Source organism: Oncorhynchus mykiss, chromosome 28 (genome assembly GCF_013265735.2).
Source record: "Oncorhynchus mykiss isolate Arlee chromosome 28, USDA_OmykA_1.1, whole genome shotgun sequence".
NCBI lineage: Eukaryota > Metazoa > Chordata > Actinopteri > Salmoniformes > Salmonidae > Oncorhynchus > Oncorhynchus mykiss.
Window position 1 is genome coordinate 7,437,476 of NC_048592.1, and position 24,604 is coordinate 7,462,079.

At 42.8% G+C, this 24,604-nt stretch overlaps 1 protein-coding gene across 1 annotated transcript in view; it reads right to left on the minus strand.

Annotated features, from left to right (window-relative positions):
- The window catches only part of LOC110508422 (protein unc-13 homolog A), a 92,981-nt gene that overhangs the window by 25,712 nt on the left and 42,665 nt on the right, over positions 1 to 24,604 (minus strand). The window contains exons 9-22 of the mRNA XM_036967078.1: positions 17,688 to 17,892; positions 13,122 to 14,168; positions 11,708 to 11,810; positions 10,901 to 10,967; positions 9,529 to 9,564; positions 8,719 to 8,819; positions 8,116 to 8,127; positions 6,685 to 6,762; positions 6,116 to 6,335; positions 3,534 to 3,761; positions 3,091 to 3,232; positions 2,849 to 3,018; positions 2,558 to 2,673; positions 2,282 to 2,445 (exon numbers count right to left, since the gene is read on the minus strand). Coding sequence (XP_036822973.1) covers positions 2,282 to 2,445; positions 2,558 to 2,673; positions 2,849 to 3,018; positions 3,091 to 3,232; positions 3,534 to 3,761; positions 6,116 to 6,335; positions 6,685 to 6,762; positions 8,116 to 8,127; positions 8,719 to 8,819; positions 9,529 to 9,564; positions 10,901 to 10,967; positions 11,708 to 11,810; positions 13,122 to 14,168; positions 17,688 to 17,892 — 2,689 coding nt within the window. The remainder of the gene's footprint in view (positions 1 to 2,281; positions 2,446 to 2,557; positions 2,674 to 2,848; positions 3,019 to 3,090; positions 3,233 to 3,533; positions 3,762 to 6,115; positions 6,336 to 6,684; positions 6,763 to 8,115; positions 8,128 to 8,718; positions 8,820 to 9,528; positions 9,565 to 10,900; positions 10,968 to 11,707; positions 11,811 to 13,121; positions 14,169 to 17,687; positions 17,893 to 24,604) is intronic.

A 24,604-nucleotide genomic window follows, 5' to 3' on the forward strand; every position in this document is an offset into this window, starting at 1 on the left:
AGGTTTGTAGGTTTTCAAGTCTTTGCCTATCCAATATACAGTGTCTATGGGGTCATATTGCACTTCCTATGGCTTCCACTAGATGTCAACAGTCTTAAGAACCTTGTTTCAGGCTTCTACTATGAAGGGGGCGTGAATAAGAGCTGTTTGACAAAGGGGTCTGACAGAATGCCATATGAGCTAAATCACGCGCGCGGCCGTGAGAGCGAGCTGCGTTCCCTTTCATTTCTAAAGACAAAGGAATTGTCCGGTTGGAATATTATTGAAGATTTATGATAAAAACATCCTAAAGATTGATTCTATACATCGTTTGACATGTTTCTACGAACTGTAATATAACTTTTTTGACTTTTCGTCTGAACTAAGTGCTCGCGCATTGTACATTTGGATTACTGTACTAAACACGCAAACAAAAAGGAGGTATTTGGACATAAATTATACTTTATTGAACAAAACAAACATTTATTGTGGAACTGGGATTCCTGGGAGTGCATTCCGATAATGATCATCAAAGGTAAGTGAATATTTATAATGCTATTTCTGAGTTTTGTGACACATCTCCTTGGTTGGAAAATGGCTGTATGTTTTTCTGTGGCTAGGAGCTATCCAAACATAATTGCAAGGTGTGCTTTCGCTGTAAAGCCTTTTTGAAATAAGACACTGTGGCTAGATTAACGAGAAGTTTATCTTTAAAATGGTGTATAATACTTGTATGTTTGAGGAATTTTAATTATGAGATTTCTGTTTTGAATTTGGCGCCCTGCAATTTCACTGGCTGTTGGCGACGCTAGCGTCCCACATATCCCAGAGAAGTTAACGCACGGGACGGGACGAGACCCATAATCATCTGTGCAATCCACAATGGTACGAAAGCCAAAACACACAGCACAGGTACTCACACGAACTAACGGACATTGTAACAATAAACAGAAGCATTCTACATTTCGCTACACTCACATTAACATCTGGTCTGTGACAAATAAAATGTGATTTTAGTTTGATTTTCATAATAGCAAACTAGGATTGATGGGTTGGTTGGCTAAACTAGCAAGTTTGTTTGGTTACCAAAGCAACTACAGTAGCTATCTAGTAAACTTGCTAGATACTTCAGTGGATGTTGAATACATTTCTAGCGGCAAATGTGTTAAATTATAGCAATGGTCTGAAAGGGATAATCAACTCGGGGTTCTATGCGTTCTCTGGAAAATAATGCAAAGCCGTAGAGGGTCAGTTCCACTTTTATACAGCTGGTTATCAACATATTCAAATAATAATTTACATATTTCCAATAAAAACAGCATTTTTATTAATTTATTCATACTATTTCATCCTTCCACAAGATATAGTCCTGACACAAATTTAGGGTTGCTACCCAAGCCGGCTGGTCATTTGTTCAGTCTTTTTGTTCTGTATCTATGGACGCGACCCAGTCGTTCGTTCTAAATGTTCCATTGCCATACTGGCTGACAACGTTCTTATCCCATGCTTGCTAGTTAGCCAACTACGACTAATGTCACGTCAAACAGTGCCGCCAGAATAACAGCAAAGTAGCTGCAGTTGCATTTGTTTCAACTTTTTTCTAGTGACATTTATTTGGATACATCCATAGCTAATGCTGCACGATTTCACCTGGTGTAGAAAATATACTCTCTCTTTAGGACATTGTTGTTCAGAGGAGCTAGCCAACTAACACAATCACTTCAAACTGAAGCTGGAAAGACTGCAAACTAGCCGCACTTCATTTTGTTTGACCTTTTTTCAATTGACATTATATATGTCAATACAAATGATGCCAGGTGATTCATGATTTTGACTGTCTGAGAAACACTGCCTGCCTGTCTGTCTTGTCACGATACGTTCATTACTATGGGACAGCAGGAGATTTTATAAATATTCAAATTCAATGTTGCAAATGTCAGGAGAGACAGACAGCAAGGTTTATACAAATCTCTGCTGTTGAAAACTAAATGTTAGTCTAAGAAAAATGTGAGATAATGTCTAGATGTTTTTATAGTGGAGATCAAACGTATACATTGCCTGGCTGGGTTGATGAGACAGTGGATTGCACAGTCAGATGGAACAGAGTAAATAGGCATTTTAACATCATAGATTTAGCAGGTGGTAACTTGTGGAATAGACACAGGCTGGAATGCGGTTTTAACCAATCAGCATTCAGGATTAGAACCACCCATTGTATAAATGTATTTATGTATAGCAAAGTCTCTGGTTAATACCAATTTCCAAACTCTCTGTATGTGTTCTGTATGGTGATGGTACTGACGTCATAGCCTGGTAGATGGACTCCACTCCGTAACGCATGGCGAACTCATCCACGATCTCCTGAGGAGTCTCCTCGAAGTACACCTTCCACGCGTCGTCTCCTTTGGCATCAGGTATCTTCACCACACCACTGTTCTGCTCCTCTGTAGTGTACTGGAACAGGTGCTTCACACACAGCGGGGAAAAGCTGTTAGAGGTGTGTGTGTGTGGGGGGGGGGGGCGGAATAGAGAGAGTGTGTGTGGTAGGTAAGGTAAGTTGAGGTATGGTAGGTCTTACTTCGTGTAGGCAGGTGTACTGGACATGGTAGGGAGCCACAGTCTCCTCTCCTTTGATCTCTACACTGATGTGCATCCGGATGGCTCCAGACACAGCCGACTTGTCTGTTCTCTTGTCTGTCAGAGGACACCAACACACTCACATCAAGACATCCTATTGGGTTGACTTCTAATGCCCTCTTCTCTTCTGATCATTCTCTCCTTCTTCATCTGTCCATTTCCTTAATCTCTCTCTCTCCTCTCCCACCCATCTCTTTCCCCAAAACTCCCTCTCTCCCCCTCCATCACTCACCCAGGTTGTACCATACGTCCATCTCGCCGCTGAGTGTGCGGACCTCGATGATGGTCTGACCCAGGAAGTCATCGGACTCCCGTTTGAACTTCTGCTTCACCCTGGACTTGATGTCATCGTCTTCGTCCCACACGCGTACCTTGATCCGGTCCGACGAGTTGTGGCATTCGCTACGAGATGAAGTCAGACTTAACCACACATAGCCACGCACAGACCGACAGACACACACTCGCTGTACTCACAAGTGGAAGTTCTCATCCCAGACAGGGTTGAGGTTACCATAGATGGTCTTGGTCCTCTTCTTGGTCTTGCCCACCTGAACTGTGACGTAGGGATCACTGGAGCCAGTCTTGTCCTTGGCCTGAAGGCCCTGTGCACACTGCACTGAGAGACGGACACAGTCACACCATTAGACTCTGGGCATACACCACACAGAGTGTATTAGCTAATTGGTTGTTTCAGTCTCCTTACTTACACACCAAAAACACTTTGCATAAGAGCATATGCTAAAGAAAGTACTCAAAAGCAAACATGTAAAATATAATTTATTCTCTGGTTGGCAAAGACAAGTCTACTGATGCACTGTTCCTACTGCCAGTCAGTAACCAACACCCCCTCATATTCTAAATTTAATCCCAACACCTACCAAATCTAATCTCAATCTCAATCCCAGTCCTTGTTTTACCAGTCATGCTGATCATGGCCGACCACTTGGACGTCCCATCGAGCACGCTCTGTTTGATCTGCTTCATCTGCGTGCCGTGCGTCGCCTTGATGACACTAAACACTTCCTGGATGAGCTCGAAGATTTCTGGTTTGTTCCTCTCTCTGATCTTCATCCTGTCCTTTAAAACCATGATGATGTTCTGGGTTCGGTCCTCCGCCCCATGCTTAGAACTCTTCTCCGCTGCCCCTGGGAGACGAGAGAGAGGGAGGGGGAGAATAGGGGTTAGCATATAGGAAACGAGCCGGAAGAAAGGAGAGGACAAAGAGAGAATAGAGAGAGAGGCAATAAGAAAAAGGGCATGGAGGAGGGAGAAAGACAAGGAGAAGAGAAAGATGGAGGGGGAAAAAATGAGGGAGAGAGAAAAGGGTATAGATCAATTCCCCCCCACTGCCACTGTGGCCCTTCATGATGAGTTCAGATTTTTTTGTGGCCCCCAGCCCAATCAAAGTTGCCCATCCCTGGTATAGATGGAGAATAGGAAATGGAGTGAGAAAAGAGGCAGTGAGAATCATTTGGGTAAACCTTCAGAGTAAAGGCTCCTGAGGAATAGTGGGGAGAGGGGACAAGTGAGTAATAGAAGAAAAAAGAGACAGTAAATCAGTAGCGAATTGAGCTAAAATCTAATTTTGGGGAATGTGAATTAATAAGGATGGAGGGAGTGAGAGAGGAGAGAAACAGAAGGGATAACAGCACATTACACAGGAGATGAATTGAAAAGGAAGAGGGGAGGAGAAAGAGGAGAGTAATGGGTGTGTATTTCTCTCAGTATGTAGAGAGTGTAAGGAGAAAATATAGTGTGTGTAATGTAAAAATGAGATACACTAGTTCTACATAAAGTACTAGTCCAAAGTTTGGACACACCTACTCATTCAAGGGTCTTTCTTTATTTAGACTATTTTCTACATTGTAGAATAATAGTGAAGACATCAAAACTATGAAATAACACATATGGAATCATCTAGTAACCCAAAAAGTGTTAAACAATTCAAAATATATTTTATATTTGAGATTCTTCAAAGTAGCCACCCTTTGCCTTGATGACAGCTTTGCACACTCTTTGCACATTCTCTCAACTAGCTTCATGAGGAATGCTTTTCCAACTGTCTTGAAGGAGTTCCAACATTTGCTGAGCACTTGTTGGCTGCTTTTCCTTCACTCTACGGTCCAACTCATCCCAAAACATCTCAATTGGGTTGAGGTTGGGTGATTGTGGAGGCCAGATCATCTGATGCAGCCCTCCATCACTCTCTTTCTTGGTCAAATAGCCCTTACACAGCCTGGAGGTGTGTTGGGTCATGGTCCTGTTGAAAAACAAATGATAGTCCCACTAAGCGCAAACCAGATGGGATGGCGTATCGCTGCAGAATGCTGTGGTAGCCATGCTGGTTAAGTGTGCCTTGAATTCTAAATAAAGCACAGACAGTGTCGCCAGTAAAGCCCCCCCACACCATCACACCTCATCCTCCATACTTCACAGTGGGAACCACACATGCAGAGATTATCCGTTCACCTACTCTGCATCTCACAAAGACCAGGCGGTTGGGACCAAACATCACAAATTGGGACTCAACAGACCAAAGGACAGATTTCCACCAGTCTAATGTCCATTGCTCGTGTTTCTTGGCCCAAGCAAGTCTCTTCTTCTTATTGGTGTCCTTTAGTGGTGGTTTATTTGCAGCAATTCAACCCTGAAGGCCTAATTCATGCAGTCTCCTCTGAACAGTTGATGTTGAGATGTGTCTGATACTTGAACTCTGTGAAGCATTTATTTGGGCTGCAATTTCTGAGGCTGGTAACTCTAATGAACTTATCCTTTACAGCAGAGGTAACTCTGGGTTTTGCTTTCCTGTGGGGGTCCTCATGAGAGCCAGTTTCATCATAGCGCTTGATGGTTTTTGCGACTGCACTCGAAGAAATTATCAAAGTTCTTGACATTTTCCGGATTGACTGACCTTCATGTCTTAAAGTAATGATGGACTGTCTTTCTCTTTGCTTACTTGAGCTGTTCTTGCCATAATATGGACTTGGTCTTTTACCAAATCGGGCTATCTTCTGTATACCAACCCTACCTTGTCACAACACAACTGATTGGCTCAAACGCATTAAGAAATAAAACAATTCCACAAATGAACTTTTAACAAGGCACACCTGTTAATTGAAATGCACTCCACCTCATGAAGCTGGCTGAGAGAATGCCAAGGGTGTGCAAAGCGGTCATCAAAGCAAAGGGTGGCTACTTTGAAGAATTTCAAATCTAAAATAAATGTTCATTTGTTTAACACTTTTTTGGTTACTACATGATGGTTACTACATGATGTGTTGTTTCATAGTTTTGATTTCTTCAGTGTTATTCTACAATGTAGAAAATAGTAAAAATAAAGAAAAACCCTGGAATGAGTAGGTGTGTCCAGACTTGACTGGTACTGTATGTCAAATATTTTTTGTTGTTGCTGCTCACATAGACATGGTTAGCCGATGTTAATGCGAGTGTAGCAAAATGCTTGTGCATGTGTTCGTGTGTGTGCACATGTGTTCCTTACTCTGCAGGCAGTCGGCATTGAGAAGGTCCTGGCACTTGTCGTGACATTTGACCCCGCACTCGGAGCACCTCATGCCCTGGCGGGCGATGCCCCACAGCAGCCCCTCACACTCGTAGCAGTAGGTGGGTGTGGTGGCCGTCCACACCTCAAAGTTATGGGGCGTGGTGCAGGAGATGGGGTAGATCAGAGCCTGTAGAGTCTTCTTGTACACATGACTCTTCTGCAGAAGGGATGGAAGGAGAGGGGGAGAGAGAAAGAGCAAAAAAGAGAGGGAGAGAAAAAGGCAGAGAGAGAGAGTGGCAGAGGGAGGAATATGGTATTAATTATACATGCACACTGCCTGATGAAGGCAGCTAGCTGCCAAAAACCTTGGTTGTTTAATAAATCAATTGCATTTCAGCAGTAAAAAGTGTGGTCGGCTACATGTTCTTTTCAAAGTGTTATGTTCCGCAGGTGAAAATTGCCCCTTGGGGATGATAATAATAAAGTTGATTGAAATGAGAATTAAACTGAATGGATATTTTTTTGCTCTGCTGAGACACGCTGAGGTCATAAGTTGTGTGACCCACCAGGTCCTCATTGCCAAGGGTGCTGCAGGCCATCGCCGTGGTGATCCCAGCCTTACGAGCATTCTGAGAGGCCATAGACTGGGGGGGTAGAGATCAAGAAAGGGAGGGAGGGAGGGAGGGAGAGAGAGTATAAATGATACATTCAATTTGAGCCTTGAACCTACACGACCAAAAGTATGTGAATATCTAATTCCAAAATCATGGTCATTAATATGGAGTTGCTCCAGCCTCGACTCTTCTGGGAAGGCTTTCCTCTAGATGTTGGGACATTTCTGCATGGACTTTCTTCCATTCATTCACAAGAGCATCAGTGAGGTTGGGCACTAATGTTGGGTGATTAGGCTTGGCTCGCAGTCAGCGTTCCAATTCATCCCAAAGGTGTTCGATGGGGTTGAGGTCAAGGCTCTGTGCAGGCCAGTCAAGTTCATCCACACCGATCTCGACAAACCATTTCTGTATGGACCTCGCTTTGTGCACGGGGGGGGCATTGTCATGCTGAAACAGGAAAGGGCGTTGCCCAAACTGTTGAAACAAAGTTGGAAGCACAGAATTGTCTAGAATGTCATTATATGCTGTAGCGTTAAGATTTTACTCACTGGAACTAAGGGGCCTAGCCCGTACCATGAAAAACAGCCCCAGACCATTATTCCTCCTCCACCAAACTTTACTGTTGGCATCATGCATTCGGGCAGATAGCGTTCTCCTGGCAGCCGCCAAACCCAGATTCGTCGGCCGGACTGCCAGATGGTGAAGCGTGATTCATCAATCCAGAGAACGTGTTTCCACTGCTCCAGAGTCCAATGGCGGCAAGCTTTACACCACTCCAACCAACGCTTGGCATTGCACATGATGACCTTAGGCTTGTGTGCTTCTGCTCGGCCATGGAAATCTATTTCATGAAGCTCCTGACGAACAGTTCTTGTGCTGACGTTGCTTCCTGAGGCAGTTTGGAACTCAGTAGTGTGTGTGTTGCAACCGAGGACATATGATTTTTACACGCTATGCGCTTCAGCACTCGGCGGTCCCATTCTGTGAGTTTGTGTGGCCTACCACTTCGTGGCTGAGCTGTTGTTGCTCCTAGACATTTCCACTTCACAATAACATGAATTATAGTTGACTGGTGCAGCTCTAGCAGGGAAGAAATTTGACAAACTGACTTGTTTGAAAGGTGGTATCCTATGATGGTGCCACTTTAAAAGTCACTGAGCTCTTCAGTAAGGCCATTTTACTGCGAATGTTTGACTATGGAGATTGCATGGCGGTGTGCCCGATTCTATACACCTGTCAGCAACAGGTGTGGCTGAAATAACCAAATCCACTCAGTAGAAGGGGTGTCCACCTACTTTTGTATATATAGTGTAAATAAAGTATGGCTATTATGTTTACAAGGCTTTTGAGTGGTACTGTATATGTGTTGGTACAGGTACTCACCATGGCCTGTAACTGCATGATAGAAGTAGAGAGGCAAGGGAAGGGGGAGAGGGAACATATGTTAGCAAACAAACACCATATTAGAATTGTATATAGCATATTGATTTATACTCATGTCTCGTTGAGTGGCATGTGATAATGTTGATATACAATGTATAAGAAAGGGGAAGGAGGCAGAGGGTGTGTATGTAAATGAATGTGTGTGTGCCTGTTTTGTCTGTGTGTTAAACAGCTTTTAGTTTTTAATATATTCTGCCCTCTTCCTCCTTTTACGTACGTAGGCATCTTATTCGCTGCCTGACAGCTATATGACTCAGGTGGAGGATGCCACAGTTAGAGTCATGGCTATAGACTTCCTGTCACACCATCCACTGCAAAATGGTAATCCCTAAATTTTGTGCCATGGTTTCACAATTTCCCAGGACATAAGACTGGCTAAAGAGTGAGCGGGTGTGATGTCTGTGGGAGGGAGCTAGGTCCCCAGAGTACTGCAGAGGAAACGGAACAGACAGAAAGGCCAATAATGGCAGTAATGATTCCAAAAGGGGGAGGGGGTGGCATGTGCCATGGTAAAGTTGCTGTGGTGTGTGTGTGGTCTCTTACGAGGTCTCTGACCAGGGTGGGGCCTTTCTTCTTGCGTAGGTCAGGCATGCTGTCGATGCTGTACAGAACCTCTCCTACCCTGAGCAGGTAAAACAACCTTACTGTTATACACCAGCCAACAAATATACTGTATACCCCTCAGACCTATATCTGCTGCTACGGATAAGTTTAGACTATTTTGTTGAAGTGAAATGATGATGTCAAGGTGTTCCAGATGTTTTTTTTATTGCTATTTTCTTTTAAAACTGGACAATAATGTATGACTAATCTAATAATTATTCTATTCTATACATGAAGCTCTTGAGAGGGTGGTCACTTCCTGGCCATACTCATTTTAACAGTGAAACCAAGGTGACCAAGGAGTCCCAAATGTATATATGCAATAAATACTCCACCTGAATGAATGAGCAGCCAGATGTGTATTTGGCTAACTGAGCGTGCATATATTGGGCTGGTTACTTTCAATGCAGCTGCGGTCACACTCTAAAATAAGGTCTGCCATTTACAAATGAGCTGCCAGTCCACTTAGGGCTCCCAGCAAATCAGTCAATACACACTGGACTGGAGCCAGTTGATGAAACTACCCTCTATTTTAAGAGGAAAATCTGAAAATGTACACTTTACAGTATTACATATTCACAGTAGTGGCAATCATTTATTTATTGATCGTTGTACTACACTAGTTAGTATAGCATTTACTGTAAGTATGTAAATCTCATTGTGGTAACTGCACTGAGCTGCCGTGGTAGAGTGGTAGTTACTGTATGTGATCTTTTGTTGTGAGCAGTGATGGGTAACTCACCCTCCTTTACCAAACCACAAGGAATTGGATGTCTCTCCTCGTGCCTGGAGAAAGAGGGGGAAGAGGGAGAGAGAAAGAAGACCGGGAGGAGGGAGTGAGGGAAGAGTACAGTTATATCTGGGAGATTAAAATCTTTCACTTAACGTTTGAAATCTATTTCCTCCATATGCAGAGCATGTCCAGAGTGCACCAGAGGACAGCATTTAGCTGGTAAATTAGATTTTTTTTGTGGGGGAAGATGCCCCCGAGCCCCCTAACAGGGAAATCAAGACCATCTTCACCACTGATGACTACCTCCGACAACATTCTTAAAGCTGCACTATCTATTCATCTTCCTCTCTCAATGTCTTTTACTTCTTTCTCTCTCCCTCCCACCCACTCCAGCTCTTTCCTGTCACAGAGCTAAATTAGACCTAATAAACTGAAATCACTTCTGTAGAGACCTTCTACTAAAGAACCCATTCAGAACTCAGAACTCCAGGTGAGTGAACTATCTGTCCAATCAATGACATAAAATGATCAATCAACCACAAAGGAGGAAAGAAAAACAGCCTTTCTTTGTCCCTCAAAGGCCTGGAATTGAGCAGCTCTGCCATAGATCTATATGTGTTATTAAAGCGACAGTCTATGATTCTGAAAACCCCCCCCAGCTATATTCTTCAAGGATCAATGGCTATATATCACTAATTCAAAAGTCAAAAGACAGATCTACCAGTTCCAGACTGTAGCATTAACTGAACAGACCGTCACAGCAATCAAATGTACTTTTATCTCGCGCTAGCTACGGCCCTCATCACACATTCAGACTCCCATCCTCCAGCTCAGGGTCAGAGAATAACCATAGAGAAAGAGAGAGTTGTTACTCATTCAACCTTGGGATTCTGCCTCCCTCATCCTAACTCTGTTTGTCTGGTTTTATTGAAAGCCAGATTGAATCTGCTCAGGCCCTTCTTAAACCCATTGATTAAGAAAAAATATAATTAATAAATACTGAAAGGAAAATTAATTCCAACTGCATACTGCTTCTTAAAAACATAAACAGGTATAAAAAAAGTAAAATGTTATTGATTGATTTTGCAAAGCGTTCACTACAAAAGGTATTGATGGAAAAGATTGACAATTTCACCTGACTGTAGTTAACGCCTACGAGCTTGGAGATTGTTGAGAGATTGTTACAGTTATAAAATCATAATAATGAATGTGCAGAGTATTCAAACCATGAAATTCAAACAAATTAAACATTGTACAAGACAATACAGCATAGTAGTTATGAAGTGAAATTGAAGATTGAAGTGAAAATGTGTGCACCGCAGGACATTAACGAAAAATCATTGGCCAACAAGTCCACCATTCTCTTGAGCAACCAATCATTGTACCCACCTGTCAATCTGCTCCAATCATGGCCGACCAGAGCGTATGTGATTATCGCTATGGCAATGACATGAAACTGGAAAGAAAACAAAGTAGTGGGACAAACGAAAAAAGGGGGGGGGAAAGCAAAGTGACAAAACCCACATAAAACATCAAAGCAAGTGTTTATTCATTCAATTAAAACAGAATGATTAGCAAAATGATGTGAATAAATGTGAGCAAACTGATAAATCAATCAAACTAAAAGTTCAAATCAAATGTTTTAGCAGTTCCGTGAGACAGAGAGTTATTTTCTATACTAAGGGAAAATGTGCACCACCATCTATAGAACATGTATTTTCAGATCATTTAAAATATTGATTGTATGCTGCAAAACACATTAGGTCTGCACTGCGGTGTCTAAATGTACTTTCAAAATACTCTTGGGAACCCATTCACTCTAGCTTTTGGAGTAAATAATGCATATCACATTCATTTTTCAAAGCTGTGCAAAAAGTACTTAGAGACTTTTAGAATGTTTCTGCTACTGTCCCCTCTCTTCTTCTCCACACCTGGATGAAGCACTTTGGATGGGACTGGGGTTGGAAACAAGGCTGGTAGGAGTGGGTTGGTAGACTAGATAGGGCCGGGGCTGAATTTAGGGCTGGCGTGTTATAGGCAAGGGTTAGGGGCTGTGGCTGGGGTTGAAGTTGAGGTTAGGCTTAGGGATGTGGATATGACTGGGGCTGGATCAGGCTCAGGGACAGTAGTACACAGATCTTGGGCCAGTAGTATAGGACTGGGACATGGGAACAAGGTTTGAGTGTGATACCTTACCTCTCGAAGCTGCTGTTGGACCTTGTCGATGATTCGTCGCCAGTTCTCCCTAGCCCTTACGGACGGGTCCACCGGCTCCTTGGGCTCCTCATCTACAGGAGGACTACAAGGATAAGAGCAGGTCTGAGAACAACACTATATCTGGGGCTGAAATTACCCCTTTGTCCCTATATAGTGCATTACTTTTGAACATTTGTACATTTCTCTACATTTTAGTCATTTAGCAGATGCTCTTATCCAGAGCGACTTAAAGTTCATGCATTCATCTTAAGGTACACTATATATACAAAAGTACGTGGACATCCCATAAAGTTAGTGGATTTGGCCCTTTCAACCACACCGTTGTTGACAGGTATATAAAATCGAGCACACAGCCAAGCAATCTCCATAGACAAACATTGGCAGAGCCTTACTGAAGAGCTCAGTGACTTTCAATGTGGCATCATCATAGACTGCCACCTATCCAACAAGTCAGTTCGTCACATTTCTGCATTGATAGAGCTGACCCAGTCAACTGTAAGTTGCTGTTACTGTGAAGAGAAACGTCTAGGAGCAACAACGGCTCAGCCGCGAAGTGGTAGGGCACACAAGCTCACAGAACGGAAATGCCGAGTGCTGTAGCGCATAGAAATCGTCTGTCCTTGGGTGCAACACTCACTACCAAGTTCCAAACTGCCAGTTTGGGGAAGGCCCTTCCTGTTTCAGCATGTCAATGCACTCGTGCACAAAGCGAGGTCCATACATAAATGCTTTTTCAAGATCGGTGTGGAAGAGCATGACTGGCCTGCAACAGAGCCCTGACCTCAACCCCATCAAACACCTTTGGGATGAATTGGAATGCCAACTGCGAGCCAGGCCTAATCACCGAACATCAGTGCCTGACCTCACTAATACTCTCGTGGCTGAATGGAAGCAAACTCCGCAGCAATGTTCCAACATCTAGTGGAAAGCCTTCCCAAAAGAGTGGAGGCTGTTATAGCAGCAAAGGGGGGACCAACTCCATATTAATACCTATGATTTTGGAATGACATGTTTGACAAGTTGGTGTCCACATACATTTAGATATGTAGTGTAGTTAGGTTAGGTCACAGTTAGCTGCTTTATTGAGGATAAAATGTACTATCAGCAGTCAGTGCTAGCAGGAAAAGAAAAGAGCAAGTGTTATTTCAGGAAAGGAACGTTTTTTTGTTTTTTTAAAATGTGTTTTTAAGAGGAAAGGAGGGGGGTTCTGTGGGGTTAATCAAGACACTTCGTCAAAACGTCGCTGGTCAAAAGTAGTGCACTGGAAGGGAATGGGGGGCCATTTCAGATGCACCCCTATGTGCTTTTTCACAGTCCACCCAATATGGTGGCCCAATAAACAAAGCCCCTTCTGCGCATGGAGAACAGAAAAATATTTGAGATGGGGGTTTACCTCTCTGGGAGGGGCTCCTCCTCCTCTACGGGGGTGGGGAGACGACTCTCGTCATACCGTTGGTCCTCATCTTCCATGGGGTGCTCCTCCTCTGTCGGGGTAAGGGTCCTAATTTTTTGGGGAAGGGGTTTGTCTTCCTCTAGGAGGAGTTGGTCCTCCGGCAGGGGGGGTTTGGCATCAGGGTCCTCTGATTGGGTGGTTGTATGTGCAACAGAGGGAGATGCAGTGGAGGTGGTCAGCTGAGAGGGGGGGCCAGTGGTTGTGGACTGGGGCCCATGGGAGGTAATGGCGGGGTGAGATGGGGGAATGGAGGAGGCAGACTGGGGATGGGGTTGTGAAGCTGGGGGGTGAGCCTGAGCAGGTTGGGCAGTAGGGACTCCAGAAGACAGAAAAGAGGAGGCCAGGCCTGTTACTGCTGCTGAGAAGGGTTTGGCCATGGAGAAGAAGGACTGGGCTGGGGCAGGGGCTGGCTGGGGATGAGACTGGGCTTGAGGGGCCTGGGTGGATGCCTGTCCCGGGGGCTGTCCTCTTGGAGCCATGCCCGGAGGGTGGGCCAGATTTGGGGCTTGCCTGGGCGGTTGGCTGGGTGGCGCCTGATGTTGATGCAGAGAGGGCTGTTTCTGCAGAGGGGGTCTAGAAGCACCTGGGACGTCCAGTGTGGGGGGTGCCGTGCTGGTGGGGGTAGGGGTGTAGGGGATATCCTCACTGAGGGTCCCATCCAGAAGATAATCATCATCGTCATATATGTGCCCCTCTCCTTCATTCGCCACCTCTTCCTCATACAGACCACCATCATCCTCCTCATAGATGGCCCCCTCCTCACCCCCATCCTTACTGTAGCCCCCCTCGTCGCTATACGCCCCCTGGGTCTCATCGGGGTCCCAGTCGGGAGAACCTTTGCTGTAGCTGACAGAGGAGTGGCAGGAGTGGTAGGAGTCATTCTCATCATAAGGGTCTCGCTCTCTGTATTCCGGGCCGTACTCCTCCTCACTCAGCTGGCTGCTGCAGTGACTCAACTCTGCCGACGATGCATAGCTTCCCGTCGGACTGGTTAGGAAGGGGGAGCAAGACAGGGAAACGAAGATAAATGGGGAGAGAGAGAGAGAAGAGAGAAGGAAGTGAGAATGTGGAGAGAGGATGAGAGGCAGGGTGGAGGAACACAGAAGAGGGAAGGAAGGAAAAAATAATAAGAAGCAGTAACCAACATGGAGGGACAGACAGAGACTTTCCCAAGGTACACAATGTCCAGAGCATCCCTGAGCAATAGTAAAACGCTCTGCTACAACACCTGACCGTGAAGGTAAAACTGATGGTTAATCAATGAGAGTTAATTGCGACAGCAGTATCAGACAGAGATAAATAAAATAAGGGAAATAGAGAGAAATAAATAAATAAATAAATAAGAGCAGAACAGAAAGGTGAGGGGCCTCCAGAAAGCTGACAAATTACAAAGAACAAGCATCCTCACAGGGAGCAAATACAGGAGTATTTGCAGTATACTCCATGTTAAATTAAGCTTTTAAAAAAATTAGAGAGAGAGGGAGAGAGCGAGAGAGGGAGAAGGTGCAAGAGGGGGTGAGCAGAGAAGAGAGAAAGGTAAAGGAAAGGATACAGACACACCTATAAACACTCCCTGGCCATGTCCGAATACCCATACATGCATTCTAAATAGTAGGCTTTTTGGGTATCTGAAAATATAACGTTTTAAAGTTCAATCCAATACAGGCTTGACTGAATGAACAACAAAGACGGAATGCAATATCACATTTTATTAAATAGTTTGGAGAATGGCCTCGTCTCCAAGGGAAGATCCTTGGAGCCAGATGTGATGGCAGGTAGCCCTATACTCCGAGTCAATATTCACATAAAAATAAGAAATTCTCCTCTCCCAAAATTTGGGGAAAACAAACATTCTTTCCAATTGACCTCCACTGTAAAAGAGCCAACTTCGTCGTCGAGTTGGGGTTATACAGAAATAACAAAACATACCGAAAAGCTGCTCTGTTGTTCAATGTAAAGTACCAGTCAAAAGTTTGGACACCTTCTCATTGAAGGGTTTTTCTTTATTTTTACTATTATAGAATAACAATGAAGACATCAAAACTATGAAATAACACATATGGATTCATGTAGTAACCAAAAAAGTGTTAAATCAAAATATACTTTATATTTGAGATTCTTCAAAGTATCTACCCCTATTTGGTAAAAGACCATGTCCATATTATGGCAAGAACAGCTCAAATAAGCAAAAGAGAAACGACAGTACATCATTACTTTAAGACATGAAGGTCAGTCAATCCGGAACATTTCAAGAACTTTGATAGTTTCATGAAGTGCAGTCGCAAATATCATCAAGCACTGTGATGAAACTGGCTCTCATGAGGACCACCACAGGAAAGCAAAACCCAGAGTTACCTCTGCTGCAGAGGAAATGTTCATTAGAGAGTTACCAGCCTCAGAAATTGCTGCCCAAATAAATGCTTCACAGAGTTCAAGTAACAGACACATCTCAACATCAACTGTTCAGAGGAGACTATTTGACTCAGGCCTTCATGGTCGAATTGCTGCAAAGAAACCACTACTAAAAGGACACCAATAAGAAGAAGAATACTTGCTTGCGCCAAGAAACACGAGCAATGGACAGGATTAGAAATCTGTCCTTTGGTCTGTTGAGTCCAAATTTGAGATTTTTGATTCCAACCGCTGTGTCTTTGTGAAATGCAGAGTATGTGAACGGATGATCTCCGCATGCATGGTTCCCACCGTGAAGTATGGAGGAGGTGGTGTGATGGTGTGCTTTGCTGGTGTCACTGTGATTTATTTAGAATTCAAGGCACACTTAACCAGCATGGCTAACACAGCATTCTGCAGCAATATGCCATCCCATCTGGTTTGTGCTTAGTGGGACTATAATTTGTTTTTCAACAGGACAATGAACCAACACACCTCGTGCAGGCAATACACTGGACCACTGCTACTCTAAATTCCGCGATGCAGAAAATCCGACCACGACTCCATCTTGCTCCTACCGTCCTATAGGCAGAAACTCAAACAGGATATACCCATTACTAGAACCATTCAACGCTGGTCTGACCAATCGGAACCCATGCTTCAAGATTGTTTTGATCACGCGGACTGGGAAATGTTCTGGGCAGCCTCAGACAATAACCCTGATCTATACACTGACTCGGTGATTGAGTAAATAAGGAAGTGCATTGGAGGAGATGTACCCACTCTTAAACCTACCCTAACTATTAAAACCTACCCTAACAAAAAACCATGGATGGATGGCGGCATTCGAGCAAAACTGAAAGCGCGAACCACCGCATTTAACCATTGAAAGAGGACTGGGAATATGGCCGAATATAAACAGTGTAGTTATTCCCTCCACAAGGCAATCAAACAAGCGAAATATTGGTACAGGGACAAAGTGGAGTCGCAATTTAATGGCTCAGACACGAAACGTATGTGGCAGGGTCTACAGGCAATTACGTACTACAAAAAGAAAACCAGCCACGTCACGGACACCGACGTCTTGCTTCCAAACAAACTAAACACCTTCTTTGCCCGCTTTGAGGATAATGCAGTGCCACCGACGCAGCCCGCTAACAAGGACTGCGGGCCCCCCCTCTCCTTCTCTGCGGCTGACATGAGTAAGACATTTAAACGTGTTAACCCTCGCATGGCTGCTGGCACAGACGACATCCCTAGCTGCGTCCTCAGAGCATGTGCAGACCAGCTGGCTGGTGTGTTCACATCAATCCCCCAAAATAACAGACCCTAAAGTTATTATAGCTGGTTGGGAGGTGGATGGTTGGCGAAAACAGCAATTGAGAGAACGAGGGTAAGTTGACATATAAATACATCCAAAGATTTACGCCCATTGGTTGAGAGGGAGGAATGTGATAATTGCAAAAGTGAGCCCATAGATTAAACAGCAAGCCTGAGGAATGTATATTATTGTTCCGTGCTTATAGGCTAAGGTAAATAGGTGAATGCCATTCCACACATGGCTAATAGGATAGAGCAGAAGAAAAAATATGGTATGGTGATGATGATTCATTTGTATTCATTCACACTATGCCCGTAGAATAGGAAACAATATGAATGATGTTATGCTAATTGGATGAAGTTAAACTTTCGTGAACTATATTATGTTTATGCTTTAAATGCCACGATGTCTTACTACTCCATACTGAGAAGGCGAAATTAGTATCTTGATATCTGTTGCTTACTGCATACGTTTGTACTAAACAGTACGTTCTAAATAGTATGTAGTACGATTAGTACACAGTATTTAGTTTAGGAAAGTAGTAGGCAAGCCACATTTCAGACATGGTTGCACACACACACACACACACACACAAAAGACCATGAGATTGTTTGTTGAATAATGCATGAAGAAGCAGAGAGAGAGAGAGACAGGCCAGGGAACTCAGTCAGGGAACCCAGGCAGGGGAGTGTGTCTTTTCCTCAGCCCGAGGGGAGCAGGCCTGCAAGGCAAGCACTGAGCTGGAGCAGGAGATCAAGCAGCAAACAAATAGAGGGGAGTAGGACAACACACACCTGATGGCCCTCTGGTGGTAGTCGAGGGGTTCACAGCTGTTAGAGGGGGGATAGGAGGAGCGGTGGTTCTGCTGATCTCTGATGGGGTACTGGTGGACGGAGGCATTGGGCTGGGACGTGGTGTAGTAAGGAGGAGGGATGCCATTACTGGTCTCACTGCGATAGTCACTGTCTCTGTCATCCACAGCACTGTCTGGGTCCTCATCTGGAGGGGAGGGGGGGAACACGTTCAATCAATTATTATTCAATTAAATCAGGGCCCTAACAAGGGCCCTCCCTTGTCACTGTTCCCCTGATTAGAGGAACAGTGACAAGGGAGGGAGGGACAACTCCCTTGGGGCAGGAAGAAACCTTGAGAGGAACCAGACATATGAGAATAACTGGTCAATGAACAGTGTGGATGTCTGCAACACTGATTCTTTCTATTCTCTCCCTCTAATCAGGGACTAACATAGACCTGAAAGTGAAAGTGAAGCTGTCCCTCCTGAGAGAGTGGGTATAGGAGAGAGTGGGTATAGGAGAGAGTGGGTATAGGAGAGAGTGGGTGAGACTAAAACTACATTTACATTGTGGAGATCCGGGACTGTCGTTCACTCAGACAGTCTAGACTCAGCTCATTTGGACTGGTTCAGATTTAAAAAGATTGGAACCTGTTCACATAGGAATATGACAAAATCTTGCCCGGTCATACTGCCCGACTGTTAGAATCCAGTTTTTATTTATTTAACCTTCATTTTAACTGGGAAATCCCATTTAGACCAAGGCCTCTTTTGCAAGGGAGCCGTGTATGTACATAAATTATACAACATTTACAAAAACAAAAGTAATAAAAAACATGCAATATTTACAAGAAATTTAAGCAATCACATTCCTCAAGATGGATGTTCTTCATCACCATCTTGAACTGGCCTAGAGGTAAAAGAGCATCAAGGTGCAGAGAGCTCTGCAGATCATTCCATACACGGGGCGCAAAAAAAACTGAATGCAGATTTACTGAATTCCGTAGAGATCAATGGGATCTCTAGAGTTAGCCATCCCTGTGTTCTGATGACTCATATGTCTGTAATTTAACAATGAAGGTATGTCGGAAGTTTATGCAAGAGGGCTTTATAAACAAAAATAGAGCAGTGTATCGATCTACGAGACTTAACGGGGCCAGCCTACTTTCTGATATAGGATGCGATAATGTATACTGAACCTGTGGCCCGTAATAAAGCGAAGTGGGCTGTGGTAAATTGCATCTAATGGTTTCAGTGTAGTTGCAGCTGCATTCATATATATTGTGTCACAGTAGTCTAGCACCGCCAGGAAATTTAAATGAATTATCTGATTTCGACTGTTCATGGATAGGCATGATCTAGTTCTAGAGAAGAAGCCTATTTTTATTCTCAACTGCTTAACCAACTCATCCATATGCTTTTAAAAAGATAACTTTTCATCAATCCAGATAATTACAAGAGGGGACACGATCAATGTGGGCACCATACAATGTACATATACGTAAAACCTCTGATATATTTTTAAGTGAATTGGAAAACATCATGTACTTTGTTTTACCTGTATTAAGTACCAATTTCAGTTCAACAAAGGCTTTCTGCAAAGCAACAAAAGGCAGATTGCAGCTCCGAAAAATCCCGGGAAACCTTGCGGGCAATAGCACAACAGTGCTCAGTCTAATATTATTCTGTTTGTCCTGTGGGTACCTTGGCCACTGTTCCACCCCTTGTGTGTTGCGCTGTCATGGTGTATTTACAAGTGTATGTTATTTTTTTGTTGCAGAAAGGACAATATTATTTATACTGACAGTAAAAAGTACAGGACCTAAAATATACCCGTGGGACATCTTTCGTAATATCAAGGAAACTTGACTTAACACCATCAAAAAATACAGGTAGTTGTCAGGTAGTTTTTAAACCGTTACATGATGCCTGATCCAGGCCAATAACAGACAACCTTTGAATTAGTAAATAGTGGATGACAGTTCTGAATGCTTTAGACAAGTCAATGAATACAGCAACAGTGTTTCTTCCTAGCCAAACAATTTACGACATCATGTAAAACCAGTGATGCTGTTGTGATGGTACTATGCCCTGGTCTGAAGTTACCCTGATGTACATTTAGAATAGATTTGGAAGTTAAGAAATACTGTATCAAGAATTCAAACGTGTTAGCTAGGCAAGAAAGTTTACAAATAGGGCTAATAATTATTAAGGTCACAAGGGTCACCACCTTTGTAAAGGGGAAGAACATGGGCCACTTTCCAGACCTTCGGGATAGCACCAGAGACAATCATCAAGTAAAAAATGTGTCAATGATTGCGCAATAAGAGGAGCAGAAAGCTGCACTAAGAAGTTGTCAAGCGAATCATCCCCAATGGATTTTTTTACATAAATTTTAGCAAGGCGTTTAGTACATCAAAAACAGAAAATGTATGAAATTATTGTATTGTAGTTGACAGGGTTTCCATGGTTGGAACTAATGGTTGGGAGAGGGGAAGAATGTGGTCTGACTAAACTAAACTAACTAAAGGGTCAGTTAAACCACTATTTCTTTCAAATAGGAAGCCTGCAGAGATAAAATGCTAATTAAATGTATCACTTATCTATCTTTGTTCAGTAAGGATGCCAGTGCCAGACAACTTGATTAGGCAGGAAATTGGTGCAATTTCCACTGTTCAGTGCATTAACTATTTCCCAAAATGTAGCTGGATCATTAGCAGTGTCTGAAATAGAATTTAAAAAGTAGCTCGACTTCGCTTTCTTAATTGAGGAAGTGCATTTATTTCTCATTTGCCTGAGAAGCTGACAATCAGATATCGAGTCAGTTTTTCTAGCCCAGGCCTGATTTCTCATTATAATGAAGTCAGAAAGCTTTGAAGAGAACAAAGGATTTCTTCCCTTTTTAACTCTAAGGCATTTTAAGGGGGCAAGTCTATCCGCCAGAGAGACAAAGATAAATAAGAAGAATTCCAAGGTTAATTCAGGGTCAGGTATGCAACGGACAAAGGAAAACTCAGAGTAATACTCTACCCTTGGGGAGAGACAATTTTCAAATGTATTTTCATAATTACACAAGGATCAGAATTTTTCTGCCTTGTATCTCTAATACAAGCAATAGGAGAGTGATCGCTAATTGCATTAGCAAAGACACCATTTGACAAGTCCTTGTGCAGTTTCTCAGAATAAGATCACAGGGTTTTTTCTGGATAAAAAAGGGGTTTTCAGGCAATGGCCATGGTTGGCCCGTCGGCATGGCTAAATTGTAGAGAATTTTTGTTGTTGCATTTTAAAGCCAATTTCCTGCAATTCTACAAATTTCTCCATGGAGCTGAGAGAAACTTTTGCAGTTTTAAAGCAAATTTCCTATTATTTTACACATTTTGCCATGGAGCTGAGAGAAAATGTTTAACTTTTTCTATTACATTTTGCCAAGGCTAATGCTGCGTTATTTTGCGCAAACATAATAAGAAAAGCAATACTGCTAAATTCACTGTTTTGGGAATTTCAATTCTCCCTGACCGTTTTATTTTGATGATTGTTAATTCTCAAAGATTATATTACATACAGTTGACGTTTACATACACTTATGTTGGAGTCATTAAAACTAGTTTTTCAACCACTCCAACCAAATTTCTTGTTAACTATAGTTTAGGTTAGGACACCTACTTTATGCATGACACAAGTAATTTTTCCAACAATTGTTTACAGACAGATTATTTCACTGTATCTCAATTCCAGTGGGTCAGAAGTTAACATACACTAAGTTGACTGTGCCTTTAAACAGCTTGGAAAATTCCAGAAAATTATGTCATGGCTTTAGAAGCTTCTGATAGTTGACATAATTTGAGTCAATTGAAGGTGTACCTGTGGATGTATTTCAAGGCCTACCTTCAAACTCAGTGCCTCTTTGCTTGACATCATGGGAAAATCAGACCTCCACAAGTCCGCAGACCTCCACAAGTCTGGTTCATCCTTGGGAGTAATTTCCAAATGCCAGAAGATACCATGTTCATCTGTACAAACAATAGTATGCAAGTATAAACACCATGGGACCACGCAGCCGTCATACCGCTCAGGAAGGAGACGCATTCTGTCTCCTAGAGATGAACGTACTTTGGTGCGAAAAGTGCAAATCAATCCCAGAACAGCAGCAAAAGACCATGTGAAGATGCTGGAGGAAACCGGTACAAAAGTATCTATATCCACAGTAAAACGAGTCCTATATCGAAATAACCTGAAAGTCCGCTCAGCAAGGAAGAAGACACTGCTCCAAAACCGCCATAAAAAAGCCAGACTACGGTTTGCAACTGCACATGGGGACAAAGATCGTACTTTTCTGAGAAATGTCCTCTGGTCTGATGAAACAACAATAGAACTGTTTGGCCATAATGACCATCGTTATGTTTCGAGGAAAAAGGGGGATGCCTGCAAGCCGAAGAACACCATCCCAACCGTAAAGCACGGGGGTGGCAGCATCATGTTGTGGAGGTGCTTTGCTGCAGGAGGGACTGGTGCACTTCACAAAATAGATGGCATCATGAGGTGGATGTGGATCATTTGAAGTAACATCTCAAGAAATCAGTCAGGAAGTTATAGCTTGGTTGCAAATGGGTCTTCCAAATGGACAATGACCCCAAGCATACTTCCAAAGTTCTGGCAAAATGGCTTGAGGACAACAAAGTCAAGGTATTGGAGTGGCCATCACAAAGTCCTGACCTCAATCATATAGAACATTTGTGGACAGAACTGAAAAAGCGTGTGCAAGCAAGGAGGTCTAAAAACCTGGCTCAGTTACACCACCTCTGTGAGGAGGTATGGGCCAAAATTAACCTGACTTGTTGTGGGAAGCTTGTGGAAGGCTACCTGAAATGTTTGACCCAAGTTAAACAATTTAAAGGCAATGCTACCAAATACTAATTGAGTGTATGTAAACTTCTGAACCACTGAGAATGTGATGAAAAAAAACAAGTTGAAATAAATCATTCTCTACTATTATTGTGACATTTCACATTCTTAAAATAAAGTGGTGATCCTAACTGAACTAAGACAGGGAATTTTTACTAGGATTAAATGTCAGGAATTTTGTTTAAATGTATTTGGCAAAGGTGTACGTAAAACTTCCGGCTTCAACTGTACTTTATATCTGGTTTGAGTCGTTTAAGTTTACACTGAAAGCGTTTTTCCATCCCAAAATTATATATATATTTTTTTACACTGTTTGGACTTAGGCAAACCGAAAAAATGCTTAGCTGACCAACTCCAAAGAATTGCAATGGCAGAAAAATCCCTGGATCAATCAGTGAGGAATTCGATAGGGGTCTTACATTAAAGATGCACTCTCAAACTTCTGTATTATTTCAGCCAGGAGTTTTGAAAGTGGTGCTCACGAGTAAAAAGTGGTCCCCGTTTTTTGTGTACTATGTCCTCCAATTGTGTACTACGTCATCCTTTTCATGTGCCATGTTACACATTTAGCAATTTGTATAATATCATATGAATTTTGCAATTCGTGCAAAGATCCAGGTGGGTTTGGAAATTAGTTGAGTCAGGTTAAAGTCAAGACAAATATTCGGTGTTTATTTCACATATATAGCCACCCCTCTCCCCTTTTCCATCTATCACACCTGAAAATGTTGTAATCAGTTATTTCAAGGTCCTTATCCATAATCTAACAATTGAGCCAGGTCTCTGTGAGAACCAGAATATCAGGGCTCGTGTCAAGCACCCAGACATCAAGAAGGTCCATATTTGACATCAAAGATGTCTGTCTGTTGAGATGAGTCTCAATTATGCCACATGGTTGAAAAGAGAACATCATTACTTTATTGTACCACAGAGGAATACCTTTTTACAATGCTACACAAGCATGACCTGCAGAAACCACTAATTCAGTGCCCACTCAGCACAGCGGCCATTCCAGCTAATGTGGACCATCTCAACTCCAACCATATAACTCCTATAGAGCTCATCTCTCCAGGTCACCCATTTTCCTGTGTAAACAGAAGAGGCATACTGAGCTTTTCCCACACAAGAGAGTGGGATGGAGATTATTCTGGAGGAGTTTTAAAATATTGTTTTTTAGTTACAGTATACAGTGGGGCAAAAAACTATTTAGTCAGCCACCAATTGTGCAAGTTCTCCCACTTAAAAATATGAGAGGCCTGTAATTTTCATCATAGGTACACTTCAACTATGACAGACAAAATTAGATTTATTTTTCCAGAAAATCACATTGTAGGATTTTTTAATGAATTTATTTGCAAATTATGGTGGAAAATAAGTATTTGGTCACCTACAAACAAGCAAGATTTCTGGCTCTCACAGACCTGTAAACTTCTTCTTTAAGAGGTTCCTCTGTCCTCCACTCGTTACCTGTATTAATGGCACCTGTTTGAACTTGTTATCAGTATAAAAGACACCTGTCCACAACCTCAAACAGTCACACTCCAAACTCCACTATGGCCAAGACCAAAGAGCTGTCAAAGGACACCAGAAACAAAATTGTAGACCTGCACCAGGCTGGGAAGACAATCTGCAATAGGTAAGCAGCTTGGTTTGAAGAAATCAACTGTGGGAGCAATTATTAGGAAATGGAAGACATACAAGACCACTGATAATCTCCCTCGATCTGGGGCTCCACGCAAGATCTCACCCCGTGGGGTCAAAATGATCACAAGAACGGTGAGCAAATTGACCAAATACTTATTTTCCACCATCATTTGCAAATAAATTCATAAAAAATCCTACAATGTGATTTTCTGGATTTCTTTTCTTCTAATTTTGTCTGTCATAGTTGAAGTGTACCTATGATGAAAATTACAGGCCTCTCTCATCTTTTTAAGTGGGAGAACTTGCACAATTGGTGGCTGACTAAATACTTTTTTTGCCCCACTGTATGTGAAAATGACGCATCAACCA